The sequence below is a fragment of the Castor canadensis genome, chromosome 17 (assembly GCF_047511655.1).
Source record: "Castor canadensis chromosome 17, mCasCan1.hap1v2, whole genome shotgun sequence".
NCBI classification, from domain to species: Eukaryota; Metazoa; Chordata; class Mammalia; order Rodentia; family Castoridae; genus Castor; species Castor canadensis.
Genome location: NC_133402.1, coordinates 22,845,829 through 22,869,982, shown reverse-complemented (window position 1 = coordinate 22,869,982; position 24,154 = coordinate 22,845,829). Strand labels below are relative to the sequence as shown.

The following is a 24,154-nucleotide window of genomic DNA, read 5'->3' as shown; positions in this document are numbered from 1 at the left end:
ATGGAAAGACCTTTCTTGTTCGTGATTCGGCGGAATAAATGTTAAAAGAACCTTGCTACTAGAAGCAATATACAAATTCAGTGCAATCTTAATCAAAATTTCAGTGACTTTCTTTACAGAAATAGAAGAACAATCCTAAAATTCACAGAGAAAACAAATTTATTGAAAGCAGTCCTGAGCAAAAAAGAGCGATGCTGGGGTCTGGCAGAGTGGCTCAAAAGGAAAAGACCTGCCTAGCAAGCATGGGCCCTGAGTTCAAACTCCAGTACCAACAAAAAGAAAAAAGGGTATAAAAAGAGCAATGTTGGAAGTATCACAATACCTGACTTTAAACTATATTACCCCTGCCATAGTAACAAAAACAGCCTGGTACTGGCACAAAAACAGACACATAAAACCAATGTAACAGAAGATCCAAAAATAAGGCCAAGTGGGTCCTGCCATCTGATTCTTCACAAAAGTAGCAAAAGCATATATTGGAAAAAAGACAACCTCTTTCACAAGTAGTGCTAGGAAACTGGATATCCAGAAGTAGAAGACTGGAAACTAAATCCCTATCTCTCATGTGAACAAAAGTCAACTCAAAATAGATCAAAGGCCTTCATGTAAGACCTGAAACTTTGAAACTACTAGAAAAAAACATAGGGGAAATACTTCAAAATATATGCATAGGTAAGGATTTTCTGAATAGAACTCCAATAGCTCAGGAAATAGAAGCAAGAATTGACAAATTAGATGGCATAAAAATAAAAAGCTTCTATACAGCAAAAGAAACAATCAACAGAGTGACGAGACAGCCTCAGAATGGGAGAAAAATCTTTGCTAGCTATTCATCAAGCCAGAGATTAATGTCCAGAGTATATAAAGAACTCAAAACAAACACCAAAAGAACTTCTGGATTTCTTTAAGCTAGTTCCTGGCCCAGTAACTCTTCACTGCTTTTTGAGTTTCTAACACACTCAACCAATAAACTGACTTTTTTTATGTACTCAATTAGCTTTTCTAATTGTCCTTTTTAAGAATATTTGTCTAAAATTATTTAGTCCACGTCACTGGAAAGAGAAGCCTCAACTAGAGTTTTTAAAGTCAGATGAAGGAAATTTTATGCTATAATTGACATAAGAATTCAACAGAGATTTGCCTTTAAAAGGTCTAGCAGGGGCTTAAAAAGGGTGCAAGGAGAAAGCATGGAGCAAATTGAAAAATTCAGGTAAGATATGATGACGTGGATTAGGATGATATTAGTGGACATGTGGTTAAATTGATCAGATTTTACATATATTTTGGAGGTAGGTTAAAAAATGGTAACAGGATGGTGTGCGAGTAAACTAAAATAGAGGAATGAAAGAATATTCATAATATTAACTATACATTTATCACTGAACACATTTATTGAGCACATACTGTGTAGGTACTGATAAAAAGTGTGAAAGGAAGACAAACTCTCTCCCCTCTTAGAGCTTGCTGTTTAATACTGTATTGTAATATAAAGAGCTAATTATAATTCTTACTTGCAGCCCATTTGGCCGCTTCTGCTGGAAACCTCCTATTTTTTGCCAGTTTCTTTCCATTTAATTTCCTTGCTCAACACTATGGAAAGATAACCCTTGCTAACAAGATGGCTGCCTGTCTGAGCTCAAATGTTGCACTGGCACTAGGGATTAATCTTCTGATCAAGTTGGAAATAAAAGGTGAGTGTTGGTATTGCTAATTTGGCCTTTCTGATTCAGTTCTTAGGAAGGTAGGGTAAAGCAATGTGGGGGACACAGGAGATGAAAAGGTAAGAAAATGTAATATTTTCCCCCAGATTTGTTTGTTTTTTATAAAGGCAAATATGTGAACTATGAAAAAACTCAAATGTAAAATGCTAAAATTTCCCATCTCTCCACAGCAAACCCCACTTATACTCTCAAAGTCATTTTAGAAATTGTATCGTACACTTGCTTTATTCCCATAATAATATCTTGAACCTCTTCCCATGCAGAGATATGCTTTAACTTTTGGCAATGTTTTCTTAATATTCCACTGTAAATCAGTTAAATTAACTAGTTCCCTACCAATACATGTTTAGGTGGTTTCCAGTTTTTTGTTGTTATCCATAATAGAATACATATACATACTCATAAATGCACATTAATCTGAGAAAATAAATTCCTAGCTACAAAAATGCTAAGGTAAGCCTGGCAAGGTAGCATGTACCTATAGTCCCAGTTACTTGGGAGGCTGAGGTAGGATGATCACTTTGAGCTCAGAAGTTAGAGACCAGTGTGGACACCGTATCAAGACCATGTCTTAAAAACAAACTCCTAAACTATGAAAATGCTGTCTTACCAGGTATTTATATCTTAATTTTTATTTTTATTTATATTACAATAGCCTACAGAGTATACCAATTTATTTTCCCACCAACAGTGCATGAATTTTTCTGCATCTTCTCAAATAATGCATTAGAAAGGAAATGTACCTTCTTTATATTCTATTACTAATTTTCCTTCAGACTCTTCACCATGGGGATAAAAAAAGTAAATGTAATTAAGTCTGATCTAGCAGATTATCAGTGTTTTGAGTCAGTCTTTCAGGCATCTCTCTCGTCCTGCATTCTTCAAGATGGTATGGATGTGGGTGTGTGTTAATGAGATCTCTTACGGTGGAAAGAATGGGACTCTCAAATCTACACAGTCTCCTCTGGATCTTTGCCTCTCTAGCATAGTTCCTAGCCTGAGCACTACATGCTGTACTTACTAACTGAAGTATTGTTGATTGTGTGTGGTTCAGTGACATACTTGAATCCTATCTATTGAAGATAGATCTATTGGTATTGTGGTCACTTTCATGAGTCTTGTTTTCATTTGGTTCTCTGCCATCTTCTGGCCCTCTCTGAGCTTCATTGACCTTTACAAAACTTAGAAATTTCTATAAATTCTAAATGCTACTTTCAAGATATGGCGATCCAGGAGCACTGCTTCAGGTCCATTTATCTAGCTTTCTCACTCTGTCAGTACCAATGGCACTGCCATACAATGTTGGCTATTTCAAATTGATCTCTCCTGAACTTTCCCTAAAATACTCCTGAGACCTTGTTCTCTCCAACTCACTTTACTTTTTTCTTAGTTGAGGTAGGCAAAGGTGGTTTTCTTGTTTCTGTCTCTAGAATGGACTTCCTTTCTAAAATGTCATTCACATTGCTGTCTTCTCAGGGCACATAATGCCAGATTATGGTATAAAATAGGAAAGCTAACTAATCTGGGCCCATAAATTGGTGGGTATTTCAGACTTTAATATCTTTTACACCATCAAATTATTTTACTTTTCCCTTTCTACTAAGTGAAAAAAAAATGGCATTTTGGTGTGTTTTAGTTGAGTGAAAGGAAGAATTCTTTTGTTGTTACATAAAGGGATTTGAATCTTCTGTGTATTGTAAGTAGTGTACTTAATGATCTTTAGTCTGTGTCTTATTTAACTTGTGTTTATGGTCTTATTTTCCAAAAGTTTTAACTTCATGTCAAAATTATAAATATATTCTTTTTTTTTTTTTTCTTTTGTGGTACTGGGGTTGGTACTCAAGGCCTCACAATTGCTAGGCAGGCACTTTACCACTTGAGCCACTCCACCAGCCCATAAATCTTTTCCTTTAATTTGTATGCCTGGATCTTATTTAAGAAATCTTTCTATACTAATTCATAACAATAATAATCCAATACTTTTTTCTAAATTTTTTAAATGTTTGATTTTTGTTTTTGGCTTTTCAGTAAGCATAGAGTTGATCTTTCTGTTTGCTATAGATAAGAACTTAATTTTCCATATGAAAATTGAGTTATTACAATCTATTAGTCTCTAATTCTACCTTTGTTTTGTATCAAATTCCCATATATGCATACATCTGATTTTTTATCTTCTATTGGTTTTTTAATCTATTTTTGTACCATTTCCACAATGGTTTTACTTATCATGGCTTTATATCAAGTGTTAATATGTTATTCTCCTGTCTTGCTATTCTTTAGTTACTCTTGTTACTTTGCTTTGCAGTTGAATTTCAGGATCAACTTTGTCAAGTTCTATGAAAAAAATCCTGTCAGGATTTAGTAGGAATTTTGTTAAAATTTAGTGAGAAGGCTTGAGGATACTTTTTTTCGTCTGTGAACAAAAACATCCCAATGAGTAGCCAAGAATATGTATCATTATTGTTATTATTTATGATAGTCTAATTCTTACTTTATACATGAAGCATTAACAATCCACATCAATTTATCTAGATGTGAGATTTCCAGTTGATGATTCTGGAGCAGGGCATATCCTCATAGTTTATTAATTAACTTTTTTTAATGGGTTTAGGTTACATTATTTAGTATTGTTTCTTTTCTACATTTTCAATTTATCTTTCAGGAACTCCTATTGTGTTTACAATGGGAGGACTTCTCAAATCTTCCTGAGGTCTGTATTCTCTTTTTTCCTGTGGTTCCTAATTTACTGTTCATCACCTCTCAAAATGGCTTTTGTTTTAATAATCATTTTTAATTCCCCACTAAATACTTTTTTTCAGATTATTACCTTTTCTTTTAACAGAAAATACATGTCCTTCTTAAGGTGCTGGTCTGTAGAAAAGAGGGCTAAAGTTAAGGGGCAGATGAGTTTCATGAGCCAGTATCTTGCTTTGTTAAACTAGGGGTTCACTATGAGCCCTAAAGCTTTACCTGTAGTGCTGCCCTCTGTTTGGAAATAGAAAATGATTACTTGTCTCACTTTCATGATTTTCTTTTTCCCTTTCCATCAGTGGTATAGCTAAGCAAATCTATTTTCTCTTCTGCTTGGTAGTCAGCATCCATCTTTAGTGCTGTTGAATATTTTTTCCAAATTTGTATATCTCATGGTTATTTCAGTGGGAATTTAATATGAGGGGAAGAGTAGAAGGATAGAATCTAATAGTGTTACCAGAAAGTTTAGCCCTGGTGTAAACCTCAGTTCTTTCCTCTGGCAAGAGAAGAATTCAGGGAAAACGCAAAAATGTAGTAATAGTAAAGTTTATTAGGAAAAATAATTTGGTATAACAATAAAAATGAGGAGAAATGGGGAAAAAAGGAGAAACATGTCCTGCTCCCCAGGCAGGAAATGGGATTAGAGACTCAAAATGGTTGTCCTCGTCTCTTATTCTTACACTTTAGGAGCTGGGAAGTCATGTTTAACAACAACTCTCTTTATTAAGATAATGGATCTGGGTGCCTAAGATGGGTCATTCAGACCTACCCAAAACACAGAGACAATAGGTGTGCTTTAGAACTTACCTTTCCTAGATACGCCTTTTTTTCTTGTTGTTACTCCACCCATCCAAGTAGCCTTGCAACTTATTAATATTTCAGAGGAAGATAGATGTAGGCAGGTCCTGTGTGTTTTTGTAACTTAATATCTTTAAAAGGAGGTGGGAGGGGGCTGGCTGCTCCACTTTTTAGTGTTTACTTTCTAGTTTCAGTGTCTGAGTCTGGCCCTTTTAATACATATATTAAAATAATATAAACTCCCTGACTCTTCATCTTTCTATCCTGCCTCATTCATCACTCATAGTTAACTGCTACCTAATAGTAGGTCTGCTTTTTTCTGACTCTTTTGTTATTCTTTATTTTTGTTTTAATCATTTATTTTAATCATTCCTATTTATTTTGAAAGTAAAGAGGGAGAAACCCAATCAGCATTTTCTAGAAAGACCTAAATGCTAAGGGTTATCAGCATATAGATAAGCCACAGTGGCAAAATTTAGAGTATCAAACTTTTTTCTTGACTATTTTAATCACAAAACTTTCATCTATGGTATTTCTCTCTCTGTGTCTCCCTCCTTTTTATTTCAGAAATTGGGGTTAAATGGCATAACCTTTGGACACCAGCCAATCTTGAGGATAATCTCATTTTTGGCTATATGTTTGGAATGCTTTTACTTGATGCTTTCTTATACGGCCTTGTTACCTGGTATGTAGAAACTGTCTTTCCTGGGCAGTATGGTGTGCCCCGACCATGGTACTTTTTCCTTATGGTGAGTTTTAATGCTGCTATTTTTTGCAAAAGGTCATAGTCCTGCTGAACCTATTTTATGATATTTATAATCAAATCAAAAAGTCAAGTGTATGTAGAATCAGTCTCATCTGTATACCATCCATACTAAAATGCTAGAAGTTTCTTGATACACCTTAAAGCCTTCTGCATATATAGATGTACAACCTCTGTGGATAAGACACTGAAACCCCTACATTTAAATTGTGAGTACAGTAACCCTTCTGCAGTCAAATGATAAGTAGTGGATTAGGCTGCAGGATGAGGAAACCTCAAAGTCTGCAAAAGAAATTCACATCTATATTAATGCATAATGGTTTCTAAGATCCTAATGAGGAGAAAATGAAGCACTTCCCATATCCTTGTTTTCAATAGTTGAACCATTTCTTAGCGTAGGAAAGTGCCTGCATCTTGTCTTCCACACTTCCTTAGCATTACTGAGTAATATATGGACAAAGAAGATACTATGACCAGGTGTGATTCAAGCATTGTCTGTGATCTCATTTTCCAGCAATTCCATTTTGCCCCTATATCTTGAAGGCTGCATTTTAAATGTTGTTACTACTAAATGCAGGAGATTCAAATAATAGTTAATTTTGCTGCAAAATATCCCTGAAAATATACTACCACTTTCTTCATCTCACAAAGTAAACCAAGTCAGAATATTTTCAAGTCCTTAGAAATCCTCATTTCCTTTATTCACATTTAAAATTTTTAATTAACTTGAAATTCAGAAAACATAAAATTAAACATCTTAAAGTTAACAAAGTCAGTGGCACTTAGCATTTTTACAATGTACATACATTGTCTAACCATGACTACTATCTAGTTCCCATGTATTTCCATCCCCCAGAAATAAAACTCTGAGCCATGAAGACGTCACCTCCATTTTTCCCTATCCCATGCCCCTGGTAACCACTAATCTGCTTTCTCTTTCTATGAAGTTGCCTATTCAGAATATTTCATATAAATACAATCATAGGAATTAGCCATTTGTGTCTGGTTCTTTGACTTAACCATAATGTTTTATAGATTTTCCATGGTGTGGCAATCATCAGTATTTACTCCACTCCTTTTTGTGGCTGAATAATATTCTGTTGTATGTATAGAGAGAAATTCCTTTATCTATTCATCCATTGGAGGAATACGTATATGGTTTTCATCCTTTTTCTGTTATGAATAGTGCTGTTTCCAATTCTGTGGGTTGTATAGCTAAGAATGAAACTGCTAGTTCTTATGGTAACTCCTATATTTAGTGTTTTGAGAAATTATTTAGATTATACCATTTTATGTTACCCTGAGGGAGGACCAGACTTCTAGTTTCTCCACATGTTCACCAACACTTGTTATGTTCCTTTTTTTATTTTACTATATTTGTATCATGGGTTTAAACTTTTTTATTTGTATTTCTCCGATAACTAATCATATTGCGGTCTTTTTATTATGTGCTGTTGGCTATTTATATATCCCATTTAAAGAAATCTCCAAGTCTTGTGCTCATTAATTAATTAAGTTGTATGGGTTTTTTTGTTGTCGTTGCCATTGTTTTGATATATTTTGAGATAGGGTCTTACTCTGTGATCCAGGCTAGTCTCAAATTAGTGATCCTCCTGCTTCAGCCTTCTGTTACCTGCCGTTGTTGAGGGTCCTTGCCTTCACAGGCCAGGGAACTGGCTCGTGAGGCAGCTGAATGATGAGCCAAAGCCAGTATATAAAGTAGGATTTATTAGAGAGAAAGGAAAGGCCACAGCTAGAGAAGCACAGCGGAGCCCAGAAGCCGGTAGCTCACTGCACAGGTGAAGGCTGGGGCTTTTATGGATGTCCCAGCTCTGAGTTAGGTGTGTTTTTTTCTATTGGCCATGTATTTACATGTGGGCGCTCTTAGATGAACTGGTCTGTTTGACCTTTGTTGGGGAAGTAGGGAAACAACCTTGAGAGCATTTCGTTTATCAGCCCTGTGGCAGATTTGTGAGACCCTGTATCTCATGTAGGAATGCAGATTTATAGCTCCTTCTCAGAGGGCAGGAATGCAGGCCTCTAACTCCTCAGGATGCAGGAATGATACTGCTCTCCGTGGGGGATGGAATACTCACTCATCTGTCTTAGGTCTCCAGATCCAACACTTCCAAGTGCTGGGATTAGCAGTGTGCACAACCATACCTTGTTTGTTGGTTTGTTGGTTTGTTTGTTTTTTCCTAATGTGTCCTGCATGCTAGACCCTTACTGAATATATGATTTGCAAATATTCTCTCCCATTCTGCCTGTTGTCTTTCCAGGCTTCATAGTATCCCTTAACACAAAAGTTCTTAATTTTGATGAAATCCAATTTATCTGTTTTTTTGTTTTTGCTCATAATATCAAGTGTCAGTTTTTTTTGTGGTGGGACTGGGGTTTGAACTCAGGGATCCATGCACAGGCACTCTACTGCTTGAGTCATATCTCCAGCCCCAGATGTCATTTCTAAGAAACCCTTGTAAAATCCCAAAGTCATGAAGATTTGCCCTTGTGTTTTTTCTAAAAATTTGATAGTTTTAGTTCTTGTATTTAATCATTGATTCATTTGGAGTCACTTTTTTCAAATGGTGTGAGTGTCCAGCTTCATTCCTTTGCATGTGGATACCCCAACACTACCTTTTCAAGAGACAGTTTACTGTCCTATTGTGAATAGTTTTGGAACCCTTGTCAATTGACCATAGATGTATGGTTTATTTCTTATTTTGGGCAGGGCAGCGGGGAGGCAGTTCTGAGCCTTGAACTTACTAGACAAACATTCTACCAAATTTTGGCCACTCTACCAGCTCTTTTTGCTTTAGTTGTTATTTTAAATAGGGACTTGCATTTATTCCCAGGTCAGCCTGAACCACTGTCTTCCTGTTTGTGCTTCCCTGCATAGTTGGGATGACAGGTCTGCACAACTGCGCACAGCCATTGGTTGAGGTGGGGTCTGGTGAACTTTATGCCCGGCTGACTTCAAACGGCCATCCTCCCGATCTCTACCTCCCCATCTTTGCTTCCTGAGTAGTTAGGATTATAGGCTTGAGCCACAGTGTCTGGCCTGGATTCATTTCTTGACTCTCAGTTTTATTCCATTCACCAAATGTATATCCTTATTCCAGTATGACACTATTTTGATAACTATAGCTATGTAGTACATTTTGAAAAATTAAAATATGAATCATCCACCTTTGTTGTTCCTTTTCAATATTGCTTTGGTTATTAAGGGGTCTTTGCAGATCAATATGAGCTTGAGGATATTCTATTTCTGTAAAAATGGCCATTGGAATTTTGATGAGGATTGTACTGTATGTGTTGATTTAGGTAGTATTGGCATATTAAATCCTCCAGTACAAGAGTTTTCTATGTATTTAGGTTTCCTTTAAGTTCTTTCATCAGATTTTATGGTTTTCAGTGTTACTCAAGTCTTTTCATCTCCATGGTTAACTTATACTCCGAAGTATTTTATTCTTGGATGCTATTATAAATTAAATTGTTCATTTTCTTTTTAAATTATTCATTGGTGGTATATATAAACACAACTAATTTTACATGTTGATGTGTATACTGCATTTTTACTGAGTTTGTTTATTAGTTCCTGTAGTATATAGGTTTGTGGATGCGTGGATGGAGTTTGGGATTTTTTTAGAATCATTTTTAGGTAAAAATAGTTTCACCTCTTTGTTACCAATTTGGCTGCCTTTTGTTTCTTTTTCTTGACTCATTCTGGCTAAAACTTCCAGTACAGTGATGAATATCCAAGGTGAAAGCTTTCCCGATTTTAGAAGGAAAGTCTTCAATCTTTCACCTTTGAGAATTGTTAGCCATGGGTTTGTTTTCTTTTCTTTTTTCATAAATGTCCTTAATAGACAATTTCTTTTCTATTCCTTTTTTTATTCTTTTTTTTTAATTTTATTTTATTGTGCTGGGTAGGAGTACATTGTGGCATTTTTCTTACAGTATATCAAATATATCATACTTGAATTCACCTCCCTCCACCATTCTCCTTTATCCCTCCCTCTCCCCATTCAAGAAATAGTTTCAATAGGTATCTTTTCTCCATTTATATTCTATTCATTTTTTACCTCCATGAAATTACCCTGTGGCATTTTTCCTGTTGTTCTATTAATGTGGTGTGTTACATTGATTGATTATTGTATGTTTGAACTATCACTACATCTCCAGATGTAGTTATATCACTTTGTAATGGAATGTAATCATTTTAATATGCTACTAAATTCACTTTGCTAATACTTTGTTTAAGATTTTTACATCTATATTCATGAAGGATTTTACAAATCCCTTTCTATTGTTTTGGTTTTTTTTTTAATCCTGACTTTGGTGTCAGTGTAGGGCTGATCTCAGGATGAGGTTCCCTCATATTCTTGCAAGGGTTGAAGAAAAGTTGTTAATTCTCATTTAAGTGTTTGGTATAATTCACTAATGGAAGCTATCTAGTCCTGGGTATTTCTTTGTAAGGAAGTTACTGGTCACTGATTCAGTCACTTTATTTGTTAGAGATTCATTTAGATAGAGTTCATTTTTCAGCTCATTTTTGGTAATTACATCTTCACTTTCTTTGTAGCGCTCATACTGGTTTGGCAAACCAAGAATTAAAAATAAAAAAGAAGACATTCAAGACAATGAAGTAACTCAAAGCAACTGTTTTGAGGCTGAACCTACTGACTTGGTAGCAGGTATCCAGATCAAACATTTGCACAAGGTATTGTTTCAAAAGTCTCTTTTTCCTGCAGAGACTGAAAGCCATATACTTTGCATTGAGTTGTCTGTAATTGGCCTTTCCAAGAAAACAAACGAGATGCTTAATTTGAATCTTGATCAATATAGCTGTGTCGTACAAGGCAGAGCATGGTTGGAGCTATAATTAATAGAACAGATAAATATAGATTCCTCTTTGCAAACAGTGTCTTATTTGTACCACCATTGTACATTGTTCTGAATCTCCTCTGGTGAGTTTGAAAATAAGTGGTATTTGACCTTGTAATCATTTATATGAATAAAATAAAACTGATGATGCAATAGTAACATTTAGGTGAGGTGGGAAGTGTAACACTACTGGCCTACTAGTGATTAACTCGTTCAGGTTTTCTATGTCTGAAATAGTCTTATTTTCATTTTGGAATATATTTTCATTGGATATAAAATTATAGGTTAAAGATGTTGCTCCAGTATCTTTTCACATGCATTGTTTCCAGTGAAAAATCTGCATTAGTTCTTATCTTTTCCCTACATAGAATGTTCTTTTCTTCTAGCACCACTCAAGACATTTAAATGCAGTTTGATTAGATTTTCCTTGGAGGTAGTTTTCCTTGTCCTTGGATCTATTTCCAGCTTTACTGATTCGAGAAAATTTATCCTTTGGGAGATGGTTACTGGGTATTTTTGTATTTCATGAAATAGTCTTGATTTTTGTTTTTGGAAGCAATTAAATTACTTGGAAACAGATTGATTTTATCATGCCTGCTCTGGTTACCCAATGCCCTATTGATCTTGACATTTTTGTCTGGCTTGTGAAATAAACATCTTTCCTGGTCTTATGTGAGTGTCAAGGATTATTCCCTCCAATCTCAAGTGATTTGCTCTCCAGATTTAGGTAGCTTTTTTACAAGTATGTGTTGATGAATTATTACCTGAATTGTTTTAGGGGGGCCCACTTTAAATCTCCAGTGCTCCATCTCCGTCTCTGTCTCTCTGTCTTTTCTCCCTCTCTCTCTCTCTCTCTCATATGTACACATGCTCATATATATACATATATTCATTTCTTTCGTATGGACTGCAGTTTCCTTAGTCTTATGAGTTAGCAAGTATAGTTGAAAACTATATTTTCAGAGGTTAATGATGAGTTTAGATATATTAAAGTATAGATTAGTGTAGATTTATTTTAGGATTTTTTACATACTGAATTTGAGGTATTTATTAAATATTTAAATATAAATTTCTGGTAGATATTTATAGATGCAGAGCATAGCTTAGAGGAGAAATAATGACTGAAACATTGTAGTATTATCAGCATCTATAAGATACGTGATTGCATTCATAGGAAAAAATTAATTTGACATTGATTTTTGACTGAAATGATGTACTCCAGGAGGTCATTTGACAAAATCTCCAGAGTAGAGAAAAAATAGAGAGCAGAGTATTACTGGTGTCTAGGGAGTAAAAACAAGATACTGCAAAACATCATAGATGGCACAAGAAAGCCTTCCATGATAAAGACGACCTTAGTCCAAAATAAAATGTCATCAGTGCTACTTCTTAAACTGGAAAAAGGCGTGGAAGGATAGGCAGGAGACAGCTCAGCATCAGCACAGATTTTATTCTGGAGAAGAAACCTGTGAAGGGGGTCTCCAGCCAGATCTGGAGCCCACTGCTGCTTACAAACTTCGGGTAGATATATGTTGGGAGGCTGATCCAGGGGTTCTTGTCTTCGAAGAGCGGGGCTTAGGAATAAGCTCATGGGACACAAAGAGTGCACACACAGGTAGATTTATTAGGGATAGAAAAGGCTGCTGCTAAAATAGCTCAGTGGAGCCGAGAAACTGGTAACTCCCAGTTATTGTTACTATAGTAACAGTAGAGGGGTTCCTTTATCTTCTGTCAGAAGGAGGGGATGAAGGTTTTCTTCTTCCCCCATCTACATGGTCAGCACCCATCAGCAGCCTATGGTGGCAATATCCTGTTTTTCACCCTGGTGTTTTTCACCCTGGTGTTCCTTTCTGGGGTCCACTTGTGAAACAACTCCACTGGTTTTGGGAAGTGCAACAGCAAGCCACTCCTTGATCTAAGTCCATTCTTCTTATGCTGCTGAGACCCAACAAGTCTCCCCCACCCCCGAAAGTGATGCCCAACTGCTGTTGGGATGGGGCGGTGACTTATCTGGCTGATTCCTGCTGAGAGGGGGCAATGCAGGGAGATGGGAGCAGGGGTGTCCACCTCATGCGTGGCCTTGTGCAGTCTCCAGCAGGCCACGGTAGAAACCACCTGAAGTTTGTTGTGTCAGAACCAGAGAATATTCCTGGACAAGGAAATGGAACTTGATCTTGTTCACCTGTTGAAAGATGAATCAGGCTGTAAAAGGACCAGAAAATGGTCATAGACCCTGTAATCATTTGGGTTTTTTCTTCTTGAATAGCAGCATTAAGTCCTCCAGAGGTTCACAAGAGTAGGTCAATGGTGTTGAATGCTGGTCTTCAGGAATGGGAGTGTCCTGGTCTGAAGTCCAATGTTTGACCTGGGAAATAGGAATCCAGGAGTCTAATTGGAGACCTTGACACCTGTGGGAGTAATAATAGGACAGAGTAGGGCCCTTCCCAGGGAGCCTCAAAAAATCCCCAAGAGGCATGGGGAAGTTTGACCAGAACCATGTCGCCTAGACAGAAGGAAGGAGGGCATTTTAGTGAAGGTTCCTCCCATCCAAGTTCAGATAAGATCTGTTGAGATTTGGCTAGCTGGGTTGTGTGGGAGAGGAGGATTGTGGCTTCTGGGTCTGTAAGTAGGTCATTTTGGAGGAAAGGTCTCCCATAGTTTGCCTTGAATGGTGTCAGTCCCAACCAACTTGGAGTGTTTCAAAGCTGATTTAGGGCCAAAGGTAGCAACTTAAGCCAGGGCAGGTGGGTCTCTTGGGCCTGTTTGGACAGGTGTCTTTTAAATAGTCCATTGGCCCTTTCAACTTCACCTGAGGATTGGGGTCTCCAGGCACAGCATTTGATTCCCAAAGCCTTAGAGATTCCCTGAGTGGCTTCAGCTCAGAAGGCTATTTCATTGTCACTTTGGAGAGTCTGGGGAAGTCCAAATCTAGGGATAATTTCATTAATCAGAACTTTAATTATCTCTTGGGCCTTTTCAGAGGATCAGGGGAATGCTTCAACCCATCCAGTGAAGGTGTCTACCAGAACCAGAAGCACCCTAGAGGTTGAGCCTCCTGGCAGGTGGGTGAAAGCTGCCAGTCCTTCCCCGGAAATGTGCCCCATCTCTGTGTCCCAGGGACAGGCAGGGCAGTGTTGCAGGGGTTGTTATGCTGACAGATTTCACATCCTCTAATAATATTCTGGAGGATCTCTGAGTTTTATCCCCTCTAATAACTGGCCTGAAGGAGGGAGAAACAGAGATAGTCCCCCTGGGGTAACAAAATTTGAGCCTTTAGTTGAGATAGTAAATCCTGCTCCAGCAAGGGCACTGGGGTCTTGGGGACTATGAGAAAAGAGTGACAGAAATGGAGGTCTCCCCAGGAGCAGGCCAGAGGCTGGATTAAATAGCACTCTAGAGGCTGGCCAGATATGCCCCAAATGATAATCTTGTCATTGGACTGGGGACCAGGAGCAAATGACACGACAGAGAAACAGGATCCACTAGGAAAAAGATGACCTTTCACTTCTCCACTGTTATGGTTACCAGAGGTTCCTCAACATTAATGTCAAGAAGTGGAGCCTGGACAGGAGGCCTCAGAACCCATCAATCCATAGGAAATGGCATCTCGCCTTTTGCCTGCAGAAGGCACTTAGACCTCCAGTGGCTACCTTTGCAGATGGGGCAAAGTCACAGTAGGGGCTGGGGCTGTCTCCTGGGCTGTCCCCCTTTTGGGCATTCCATGCAGAGTGCCTTTATTGTCCACAATGGTGGCAAACTCAGGATGTAACCCATGGGAAGTGGGGTTTACTCCCTTAGAGCTGTGATTAAGTCATGATGTTTTTTATCTTCTCTCTTTTTAGTGAGGTCCTGATTATAGTATACAGACATAGCTAATTGCATTAGTTGGTCCAATGACTTTTCCCCTTCAGCCACAGACTTTGGGAATTTTCTATGGATATCTGGGGCTGACTGAGTTAGAATTTTATCCTTAAGGAGAACCTCTAGCACCTGTGATTCTGGGTCCACTGTGGTATGTTTTAAGCCAACGTCATTAAGATGCTGTAGAAAGGTAAGGGGGTTTTCATCAGGGCCTTATTATACTGCAGTTACCTGGGAATAATTTAGAGGCTTAACTTTGGCCCTTTTCAGTCCTTCCACTATTAGTCATGTCTCATCCATTCATCTCTTCCATCATTTTGATCCCACTGGGAATCCACCAGAGGGACTGCTTGTGCCCCCATGAGCATGGGAATTTCTTTCCCTTCATTTCCTGGTGCCATGGGTATCAGAGCACCTTGTAGGTGGAAATAGTCCCTGACCCGGGTGGCCTGGGTCAGGACCCATTGTTTTTCTAAGGAGGAAAGGGTTTGGTCTACTAGGAGCATGATATCTTTCCATGTCAATTCAAAGGTCTGGATCATAGTAATAAAGGCCAGGATATATTGGTCAGGATTGTCTGTATAACTACCTAAATCCTTTTTTATCTCCTTTAGATCTGATAACTGGAAGGGGATATAGACCCCACCTCCTTCCCACCACTGCCTGTTGGAGGGGGTAACATCCATGAGAGGGTCTTAAATATTGGGGTGGCTCAAAGGGTGGGGCAGAGGGTTTGGTGGATAGGGGCACCTTGGTCTCCTTGGGACCTTGGTATTGAACTGCTGATTGCTGGTCTCCCCCGATGCTGTTTTGGATATTGCAGAGCATAGCCAAGGTTTGGGAATCTAGGTGACAGTCATGGAGCCATTCCAGGTGATCCCAGAGATTTAAAAAAGATGTATATAGGGGATCTCAGTTCACTTTTTCTCCCGCTTACAGAAAAGATCTAGTTGGAGTATAGTGTTATAATTTAAGGAGACCTCTGAAGGCCACTTCTGGTCACCCAAGGGTTATTGGAGCCAGGTTTCAGTACAAAGAAAGATGAGGGGTTTTTTCTTAAGATTATCAGGGTCAAGATCTTTCCACTGTTTCAATAGACAGGCCGTTGGAGACCACTTGGGTATTGAGGCCAGAAGACTGGAGAGAGCAGGTTCTATCTAGAAGAACAACAGAAAATCTTGTCAGACTCCCCTTTCATCGGTGTCCCGACTAGGGGCTGACCTTTCCCTCTGCCATCCATGACCATGACTGAAGGAAGTGGCGTAACCAGTCATATTGCAACCATCCTACCGACATGGTGAGAACATTTAGGATCCTTCCTGTTAGCCTTGTGACCCAGGTGTCTGGTTCTCCTCTACCAGCTGAAGGCTTGTAATTTGAAAAAAACTCTATCAGTGAGGAGCTCTGAAGTAACCAAGAGCCTTGCATGGCCAGGGAGGACCCATGTGGAAGTGTGGATGGGGACTCTTGGTGAGGTAGACTTTTTGTCCCTCTACATATCCTGTAAGACATACATTTTATAAGAAGAGAGGGAGTATCTGAAGGCATTGTTGGTTTTTGTTGTTGTTGTTTGGTTGGTTTTTTTCTTTCTTGCTGTGGTAAAGACCTTGCTTAACCAAATCAACCAGATGCCTAAGTTAAACCCAAGTTAGAGTGTAGCACTTTTTGGTGCACTCAACTGAAATGGGAAGAGACATGGGAGCTCTTGAGGACATAGTCTAAGGATTAGGTTTTGAATGGGGGATGCAGGGATCTCTCCCTGACTCAGCTGAAGAAGGAAGCCCACTTCTGTTTAGGACAAAGGGGGAAGCCACTAATCCTGACCTACTTGGGAGAGAAGAAGGAGAAGCTGAGGATTGGGGGAAAGAGAGTTTCCAGGCTCAATGCATGAGGGATTATTAGTCATCACTGCTGTCCAGATTGGTCCTGCCAGAGGTAATACTGGAGCACTAGAAGAGGGGGGTGACCTCCACTCTCACGCCACAGGAACTGTGAAGAAAGTGTAGCGATCTGATTGTCTGCTGCAGACATGGCTGGAGGAGTTCCAATACTTAGCCACCTTTCAAGCCACAGGGTGGGTCAGGAAGTTGCATCTTTAGCCTTTGGGTCTCACTGGGGAGTTGCCCTGGCCAGAATATCCTTATAGCTTGAAGAGAAACTTTCTTTTCCATCAGCTGTTTTGGACCTCCTCTTTAGCAGGTCAGATCTGAAAGGGAGAGAGTTTAAGGAGGGAGGGAGCCAAGAGTTGAGAGGGAAAAATGCCTCAATGCACTGAGGTTTTAGCTCCACCCAAATAGCATTAGCAGTCTGGTATAATCTCCTGGCTGCCCCCCAATATCTTCGGTTGCCTGCCTTAACAGGTATAGAAGCCTTGGAGCTTCTTCCACATGTTCCCAAGGGAGAAATCCTCCAGAGAGAGAGAGAGAGAGAAAGAGAGAGAGCGTGCTAAGTCATTGGAGGGGGGCTCTCCATAGCTAAGCTGTCGGGGGGGGGGGGTGCTCTCATGAAGGACAGACTCTGTCATAGTGCCGGATGGTCATGACCACTTCCTAGGCAGTCCCCCCAGTTTAGCACAACCTGTACCAACCTCAGGTGAAGAAATGTCCCTTCATGGTCTCCACAAATTTTGGGGGACCATTCCAGAGGATCTTGTCTTCACTGAGCTTAGGCATAAGCTCACAAGACATGAGATACAAAGAGTGCACACACAGGTAGATTTATTAGGAATAGAAAAGGCTGCTGCTAAAATAGATCAGTGGAGCCCAGAAATCAGTAGTTCCCTGCAGTATAGGGGCTCTTTTATCCTCTGTCAGAAGGAGGGAGTGGAGGTTTTCTTCTTCCCCCATCTACGTGGTCAGCATCTGTCAGCAGGCTGTGGTGACAATATCCTGTTTTTTGCCCTGGTGCTCCTTTCTGGGGCCCACCTATGAAACAGCTCCATTGGATTCAGGAAGTAAAACAGCAAGCCACTCCCTGAACTAAGTCCTTTGTTCTTATGCTGCTGAGACCCAACAATATAGAAGGTTGGTAGAGAAATACCAGGAAGGTCACTGGGTGGGAATTCTTTTGTGGCTATCTAAGGGAGGTAAGTTGTGGTGAGATTTTGTCATTCTTTGGAGCTGAGTATGGAGTTTCTAGTAAGTCAATTGGGAAGAGGAGGGAGTCTGATCCTAAAGTGGCTGCCCTTATGTTTGCCCTAACACTACTGTTACCAGAAAGTGCTGATGAATACCTCAGTTCTTGGGTCTGGAAAAAGAAGAATTCAGGCAACACATGAAAATTTAGTAAAAGTAATTGTAAAGTTTATTAGGAAACTAATTTAGTACAACAGGATAAAAGTGAAGAGAAATGAAAAAAGGAGATCCATTTCTTGCTCCCCATGCAGGAAATGGGAATAGAGACTCAAAATGTTGCCTCTCATCTCTTTTTTTTTAATTTATTTATTCACATGTGCATCCATTGTTTGGGCCATTTCTCCTCCCGCCCCCCTCCCCCTCCCTCTTCTCCCCAACCCCTCTTGCTTCTAGGCAGAATCTGTTCTGCCCTTTTCTCCAGTTTTGTTGAAGAGAAGACATAAGCAATAATAAGAAAGACATAGCGTTTTTGCTAGTTGAGATAAGGATAGCTATACAGAGAGATTCCTAGCATTGCTTCCATGCACAAGTACATTATGACCTAAATTGATTCATCTCTACCAGACTTCTTCACTACTTCCCATATTGACCTCTGTCGTTTTAAGGTTACTGTATTAGCTCCTCTGCAGTGAGGACATCAAACACTTTCAAGTTTTGGGTTTCCTGTCTTTCCCTATTCCTCCTGTATGTGTTCACCCCTTAGCGTGTGACCCAAGTCTAATAATATTACTGCATTTGTTTTAGATCTAAAGTCTGCAGATGAGGAAGAACATACGATTTTTAGTTTTTTTTTTTTTGTTTTTTTTTTTTTTCATTTTTCTTTTATTATTCATATGTGCATACAAGGCTTGGTTTATTTCTCCCCCCTGCCCCCACCCCCTCCCTTACCACCCACTCCACCCCCTCCCGCTCCCCCCCTCAATACCCAGCAGAAACTATTTTGCCCTTATCTCTAATTTTGTTGTAGAGAGAGTATAAGCAATAATAGGAAGGAACAAGGGGTTTTGCTGGTTGAGATAAGGATAGCTATACAGGGCATTGACTCACATTGATTTCCTGTGCATGGGTGTTACCTTCTAGGTTAATTCTTTTTAATCTAACCTTTTCTCTAGTTCCTGGTCCCCTTTTCCTATTGGCCTCAGTTGCTTTAAGGTATCTGCTTTAGTTTCTCTGCATTAAGGGCAACAAATGCTAGCTAGTTTTTTAGGTGTCTTACCTATCCTCACCCCTCCCTTGTGTGCTCTCGCTTTTATCCTGTGCTCATAGTCCAATCCCCTTGTTGTGTTTGCCCTTGATCTAATGTCCACATATGAGGGAGAACATACGATTTTTGGTCTTTTGAGCCAGGCTAACCTCACTCAGAATGATGTTCTCCAATTCCATCCATTTACCAGCGAATGATAACATTTTGTTCTTCTTCATGGCTGAGTAAAATTCCACTGTATATAAATACCACATTTTCTTAATTCATTTGTAGGTAGTGGGGCATCTTGGCTGTTTCCATAACTTGGCTATTGTGAATAGCTTCATTCTTTTTTCTGAGGTTTTCCATATCATGCATCACTTCCTCTATTATTGTCAATTTGCATCTTTAATTCATTTATATCTCTATTTATAGTGCTCTCTGTTTCACTTTGGTGTTTATTTAGGGCTCCTGTGAGTTCATTTATTTGTTTCTGTGTCTTCTCATATTCTTTATTTTTGATGTCTTGGAATTTCTTGAGTGCCTCTTGTATGCTTTGGTTGACCATGTCTAGTAACATCTCCATGAAATTCTCTGTGATTACTTGCAAGATTTCTTCTTTCAGAATGTTCTTTTGGGCTTCGTTGGGTTCCTTGGCATAGTTTATCTTTTTTTGTTGGCATCTGGAGCTGGGTATCCATTTTCTTCATTTCCCTCTGAGTCCTGTATTAGTTTATTTTGGGGGGGAGAATGTTTTCCATCCCTTTTTCATCTTCCCATCGATCCACTTGGTACTGTGTAACTATGTTCTTGATAGGCTGTTGGTTTCAGTCACCTGTTTTCTTTCCCTTGCTTGAATTTTTTTCATGGGAGCGTTAGGTTTTTGGTTACATTATGTATACTGTCTGTCCCTGGTGTGTGTGTAATTTAGTATTAGCTAACTCACAATAGTAAAACTAAAAAACAAAGAAAGAAATAAAGAAAAAAAAAGAAAACCAAAGAAATCAATAGGGATGCAAAAATCCTCAACAAAATAATGGCAAACCGAATTTAGCAACACATCAAAAAGATTATTCACTACGACCAAGTAGGCTTCATCCCAGGGATGCAGGGGTGGTTCAACATACGAAAATCAATAAATATAATAAACCACACTAACAGAAGCAAAGACAAAAACCACTTGATCATCTCAATAGATGCAGAAAAAGCCTTTGATAAGATCCAACACCATTTCATGATAAAAGCTCTAAGAAAACCAGGAATAGAAGGAAAGTTCCTCAACATTATAAAAGCTATATATGACAAACCTACAGCCAGCATTATACTTAATGGAGAAAAACTAAAACCATTCCCTCTAAAATGAGGAACCAGACAAGGATGCCCACTATCTCCACTCCTATTCAACATAGTACTGGAATTCCTAGCCAGAGCAATTAGGCAAGAAGAAGGAATAAAAGGAATACAAATAGGTAAAGAAACTGTCAAAATATCCCTATTTGCAGATGACATGATCCTATACCTTAAAGACTGAAAAAACTCTACTCAGAAGCTTCTAGACATCATCAATAGCTATAGCAAGGTAGCAGGATATAAAATCAACATAGAAAAATCATTAGCATTTCTATACACTAACAATGAGCAAACGGAAAAAGAATGTATGAAAACAATTCCATTTACAATAGCCTCAAAAAAAATCAAATACCTAGGTGTAAACCTAACAAAAGATGTGAAAGATCTCTACAAGGAAAACTATACACTTCTGAAGAAACAGATTGAGGAAGACTATAGAAAGTGGAGAGATCTCCCATGCTCATGGATTGGTAGAATCAACATAGTAAAAATGTCTCTACTCCCAAAAGTACTCTACATGTTTAATGCAATTCCCATCAAAATTCCAATGACATTCATTAAAGAGATTGAAAAATCTTCTGTTGAATTTATATGGAAACACAAGAGGCCACGAATAGCCAAGGCAATACTCAGTCAAAAGAACAATGCAGGAGGTATCACAATACCTGACTTCAAACTATATTACAAAGCAATAACAATAAAAACAGCATGGTACTGGCAAAAAAACAGACATGAAGACCAGTGGAACAGAATAGAGGACCCAGATATGAAGCCACACAACTATAACCAACTTGTCTTTGACAAAGGAGCTAAAAATATACGATGGAGAAATAGCAGCCTTTTCAACAAAAACTGCTGGGAAAACTGGTTAGCAGTCTGCAAAAAACTGAAACTAGATCCATGTATATCGCCCTATACCAAGATTCACTCAAAATGGATCAAGGATCTTAATATCAGACCCCAAACTCTAAAGTTGATACAAGAAAGAGTAGGAAATACTCTGGAGTTAGTAGGTATAGGTAAGAACTTTCTCAATGAAACCCCAGCAGCACAGCAACTAAGAGATAGCATAGATAAATGGGACCTCATAAAACTAAAAAGCTTCTGTTCATCAAAAGAAATGGTTTCTAAACTGAAGAGAACACCCACAGAGTGGGAGAAAATATTTGCCAACTATACATCAGAAAAAGGACTGATAACCAGAATATATAGGGAACTTAAAAAACTAAATTCTCCCAAAACTAATGAACCAATAAAGAAATGGACAAGTGAACTAAACAGAACTTTCTCAAAAGAAGAAATTCAAATGGCCAGAAAACACATGAAAAAATGCTCACCATCTCTAGCAATAAAGGAAATGCAAATTAAAACCACGCTAAGATTCCACCTCACCCCTGTTAGAATAGCCATCATCAGCAACACCACCACCAACAGGTGTTGGCGAGGATGCGGGGAAAAAGGAATCCTCTTACACTGTTGGTGGGGATCTAGACTAGTACAACCACTCTGGAAAAAACTTTGGAGGCTACTTAAAAATCTAGACATCGATCTACCATTTGATCCAGCAATACCACTCTTGGGGATATACCCAAAAGACTGTGACACAGGTTACTCCAGAGGCACCTGCACACCCATGTTTATTGCAGCACTATTCACGATAGCCAAGTTATGGCTGATGAATGGATCAAGAAAATGTGCTATCTATACACAATGGAATTTTATGCAGCCATGAAGAAGAACGAAATGTTATCATTCGCTGGTAAATGGATGGAATTGGAGAACATCATTCTGAGTGAGGTTAGCCTGGCCCAAAAGACCAAAAATCGTATGTTCTCCCTCATATGTGGACATTAGATCAAGGGCAAACACAACAATGGGATTGGACTTTGAGCACATGATAAAAGCGAGAGCATACAAGGAAGGGGTGAGGATAGGTAAGACACCTAAAAAACTAGCTAGCATTTGTTGCCCTTAACGCAGAGAAACTAAAGTAGATACCTTAAAAGCAACTGAGGCCAATAGGAAAAGGGGACCAGGAACTAGAGAAAAGGTTAGATCAAAAAGAATTAACCTAGAAGGTAACACACATGCACAGGAAATCAGTGTGAGTCAACTCCCTGTATAGCTATCCTTATCTCAACCAGCAAAAACCCTTGTCCCTTCCTATTATTGCTTATGCTCTTTCTACAACAAAATTAGAAATAAGGGCAAAATAGCTTCTGCTGGGCATTGAGGGGGTAGGGGGAGAGGGAGGGGGCGGAGTGGGTGGTAAGGGAGGGGGTGGGGACAGGGGGTAGAAATGACCCAAGCCTTGTATGCACATATGAATAATAAAACAATAATAATAATTAAAAAAAAAAAACAAATCATTAGGGAAAGGTGGACAAACAAACAGGGAGCAAAACAAACAAACAAACACATAAAAAAATTCCTGGTTCTGGAACAAGAGAATTTCAGTCTTAGTAGTTCTGGTGTTACTCATTCAGCATCCAGTCCTGGTTTTGGTATTCAAGCAGATGCTCTGTCTTGGTCTCGCCAGGTGGCTAGGGAGACTCACCAATTTATTTTCCTGTCTTTCAGCAGCAGCTGCTTAGTCAGCTCCTCCCTCAGTGAGTTGTGGCTTGTCTGCAGTTTCCAGAGATCAGCTCTGTGGCCCACCAGCCATCTTGCTTTGCAGTTGGGTTTTTGCTGTGTTGGTTTATTGGGGACTTGTTTCTTTGCCTCATCAACTTTCTTTGGGGCAAGGTCAGAGATCCACCAGCTGACTCCCTGCTGTCAGTGTGTTATGCTGGTTTACTGATTGTTTTTCAATTTTGCCATGTTGTTTAACTTTGGATATTGCTCACTGTCTCAGGAGATAAGCTTTGTGAACTGTTAACTGCCCTAGTTCAAGCAGCAGCTTATCATCCGCCCACTGTCAGCTCTTCTGCCTTTCCAGTCTGTTTGCTGAAAGTTCCCCTGGAGATCAGTTCCTTGACCCTACCCCCATCTCCGGTGCACTTACAGCACCCTGCCCCTCTGCTGCATGTTCCTTTTCAGGTCCTTGTTTATTATTCAGTTTTGGTTTTTTTTTGCAGGGCTGAGGGGTGGTCAGTCTGTCCAGAGGCTATGCTGGTTTATCCCAGGGGTGGCTATGAGAATATCACCTATTGGTCTGCCTGACGTCTCCCAAGCAAGTTTGGAGCGGGCGTCTGGTGGCATGGGAGCCCTACTGTTTTCTCAGTGTAACGTGGCATGGAGAAGCTTTGTACAGGCTGGGGGTTCAGGGTGTCAAAGTTTTGATTCTTCTTGGTGTTTTTTATTCTGCCAAGTGTGACTCCAGCGTCTCAGCAAGATTTTTGATTTACGGAGCTCACACTGTCAGCTTCAGCACTCTGGTAGCCATCTTGGATCCTTGCCTCTCATCTCTTGTTTCTTATATTTGTAGAGAGCTGAGAGAATAATAATGGTCAAAGATAATGGATCTGGGTGGCTAAGATGGATGCTAAAACAGGGAGGTATATCCAGGCCTACCCAAATCACACAGACGAAAGGCATGTCCTGGGTTCTCCATTACCTTTCATTCTTTCCCTGCCAATTATTAGCACAAAATTCTCAAATACCCAAATGCTCAGAGAAGTTTCCAAACAAGGGATCCAAAATTTCTTGTCAGACAAAGAGCAAAAAGCCCAAATGGTTCAAAAGAAGTCCAAATGGCCCAGAAGAGCCT

At 39.2% G+C, this 24,154-nt stretch overlaps 2 protein-coding genes across 2 annotated transcripts in view; both read left to right on the top strand.

Annotated features, from left to right (window-relative positions):
- Positions 1 to 1,075, top strand: part of LOC141418504 (phospholipid-transporting ATPase ABCA3-like) — a 38,696-nt gene extending 37,621 nt beyond the window's left edge. Inside the window, exon 8 of the mRNA XM_074059287.1 lies at positions 1,044 to 1,075. Coding sequence (XP_073915388.1) covers positions 1,044 to 1,075 — 32 coding nt within the window. The remainder of the gene's footprint in view (positions 1 to 1,043) is intronic.
- Positions 1,076 to 1,528: 453 nt separating this feature from the next.
- The window catches only part of LOC109675442 (phospholipid-transporting ATPase ABCA3-like), a 147,176-nt gene continuing 124,550 nt past the window's right edge, over positions 1,529 to 24,154 (top strand). Inside the window, exons 1-3 of the mRNA XM_074059960.1 lie at positions 1,529 to 1,691; positions 5,838 to 6,019; positions 10,616 to 10,753. Coding sequence (XP_073916061.1) covers positions 1,619 to 1,691; positions 5,838 to 6,019; positions 10,616 to 10,753 — 393 coding nt within the window. The 5' untranslated portion in view covers positions 1,529 to 1,618. The remainder of the gene's footprint in view (positions 1,692 to 5,837; positions 6,020 to 10,615; positions 10,754 to 24,154) is intronic.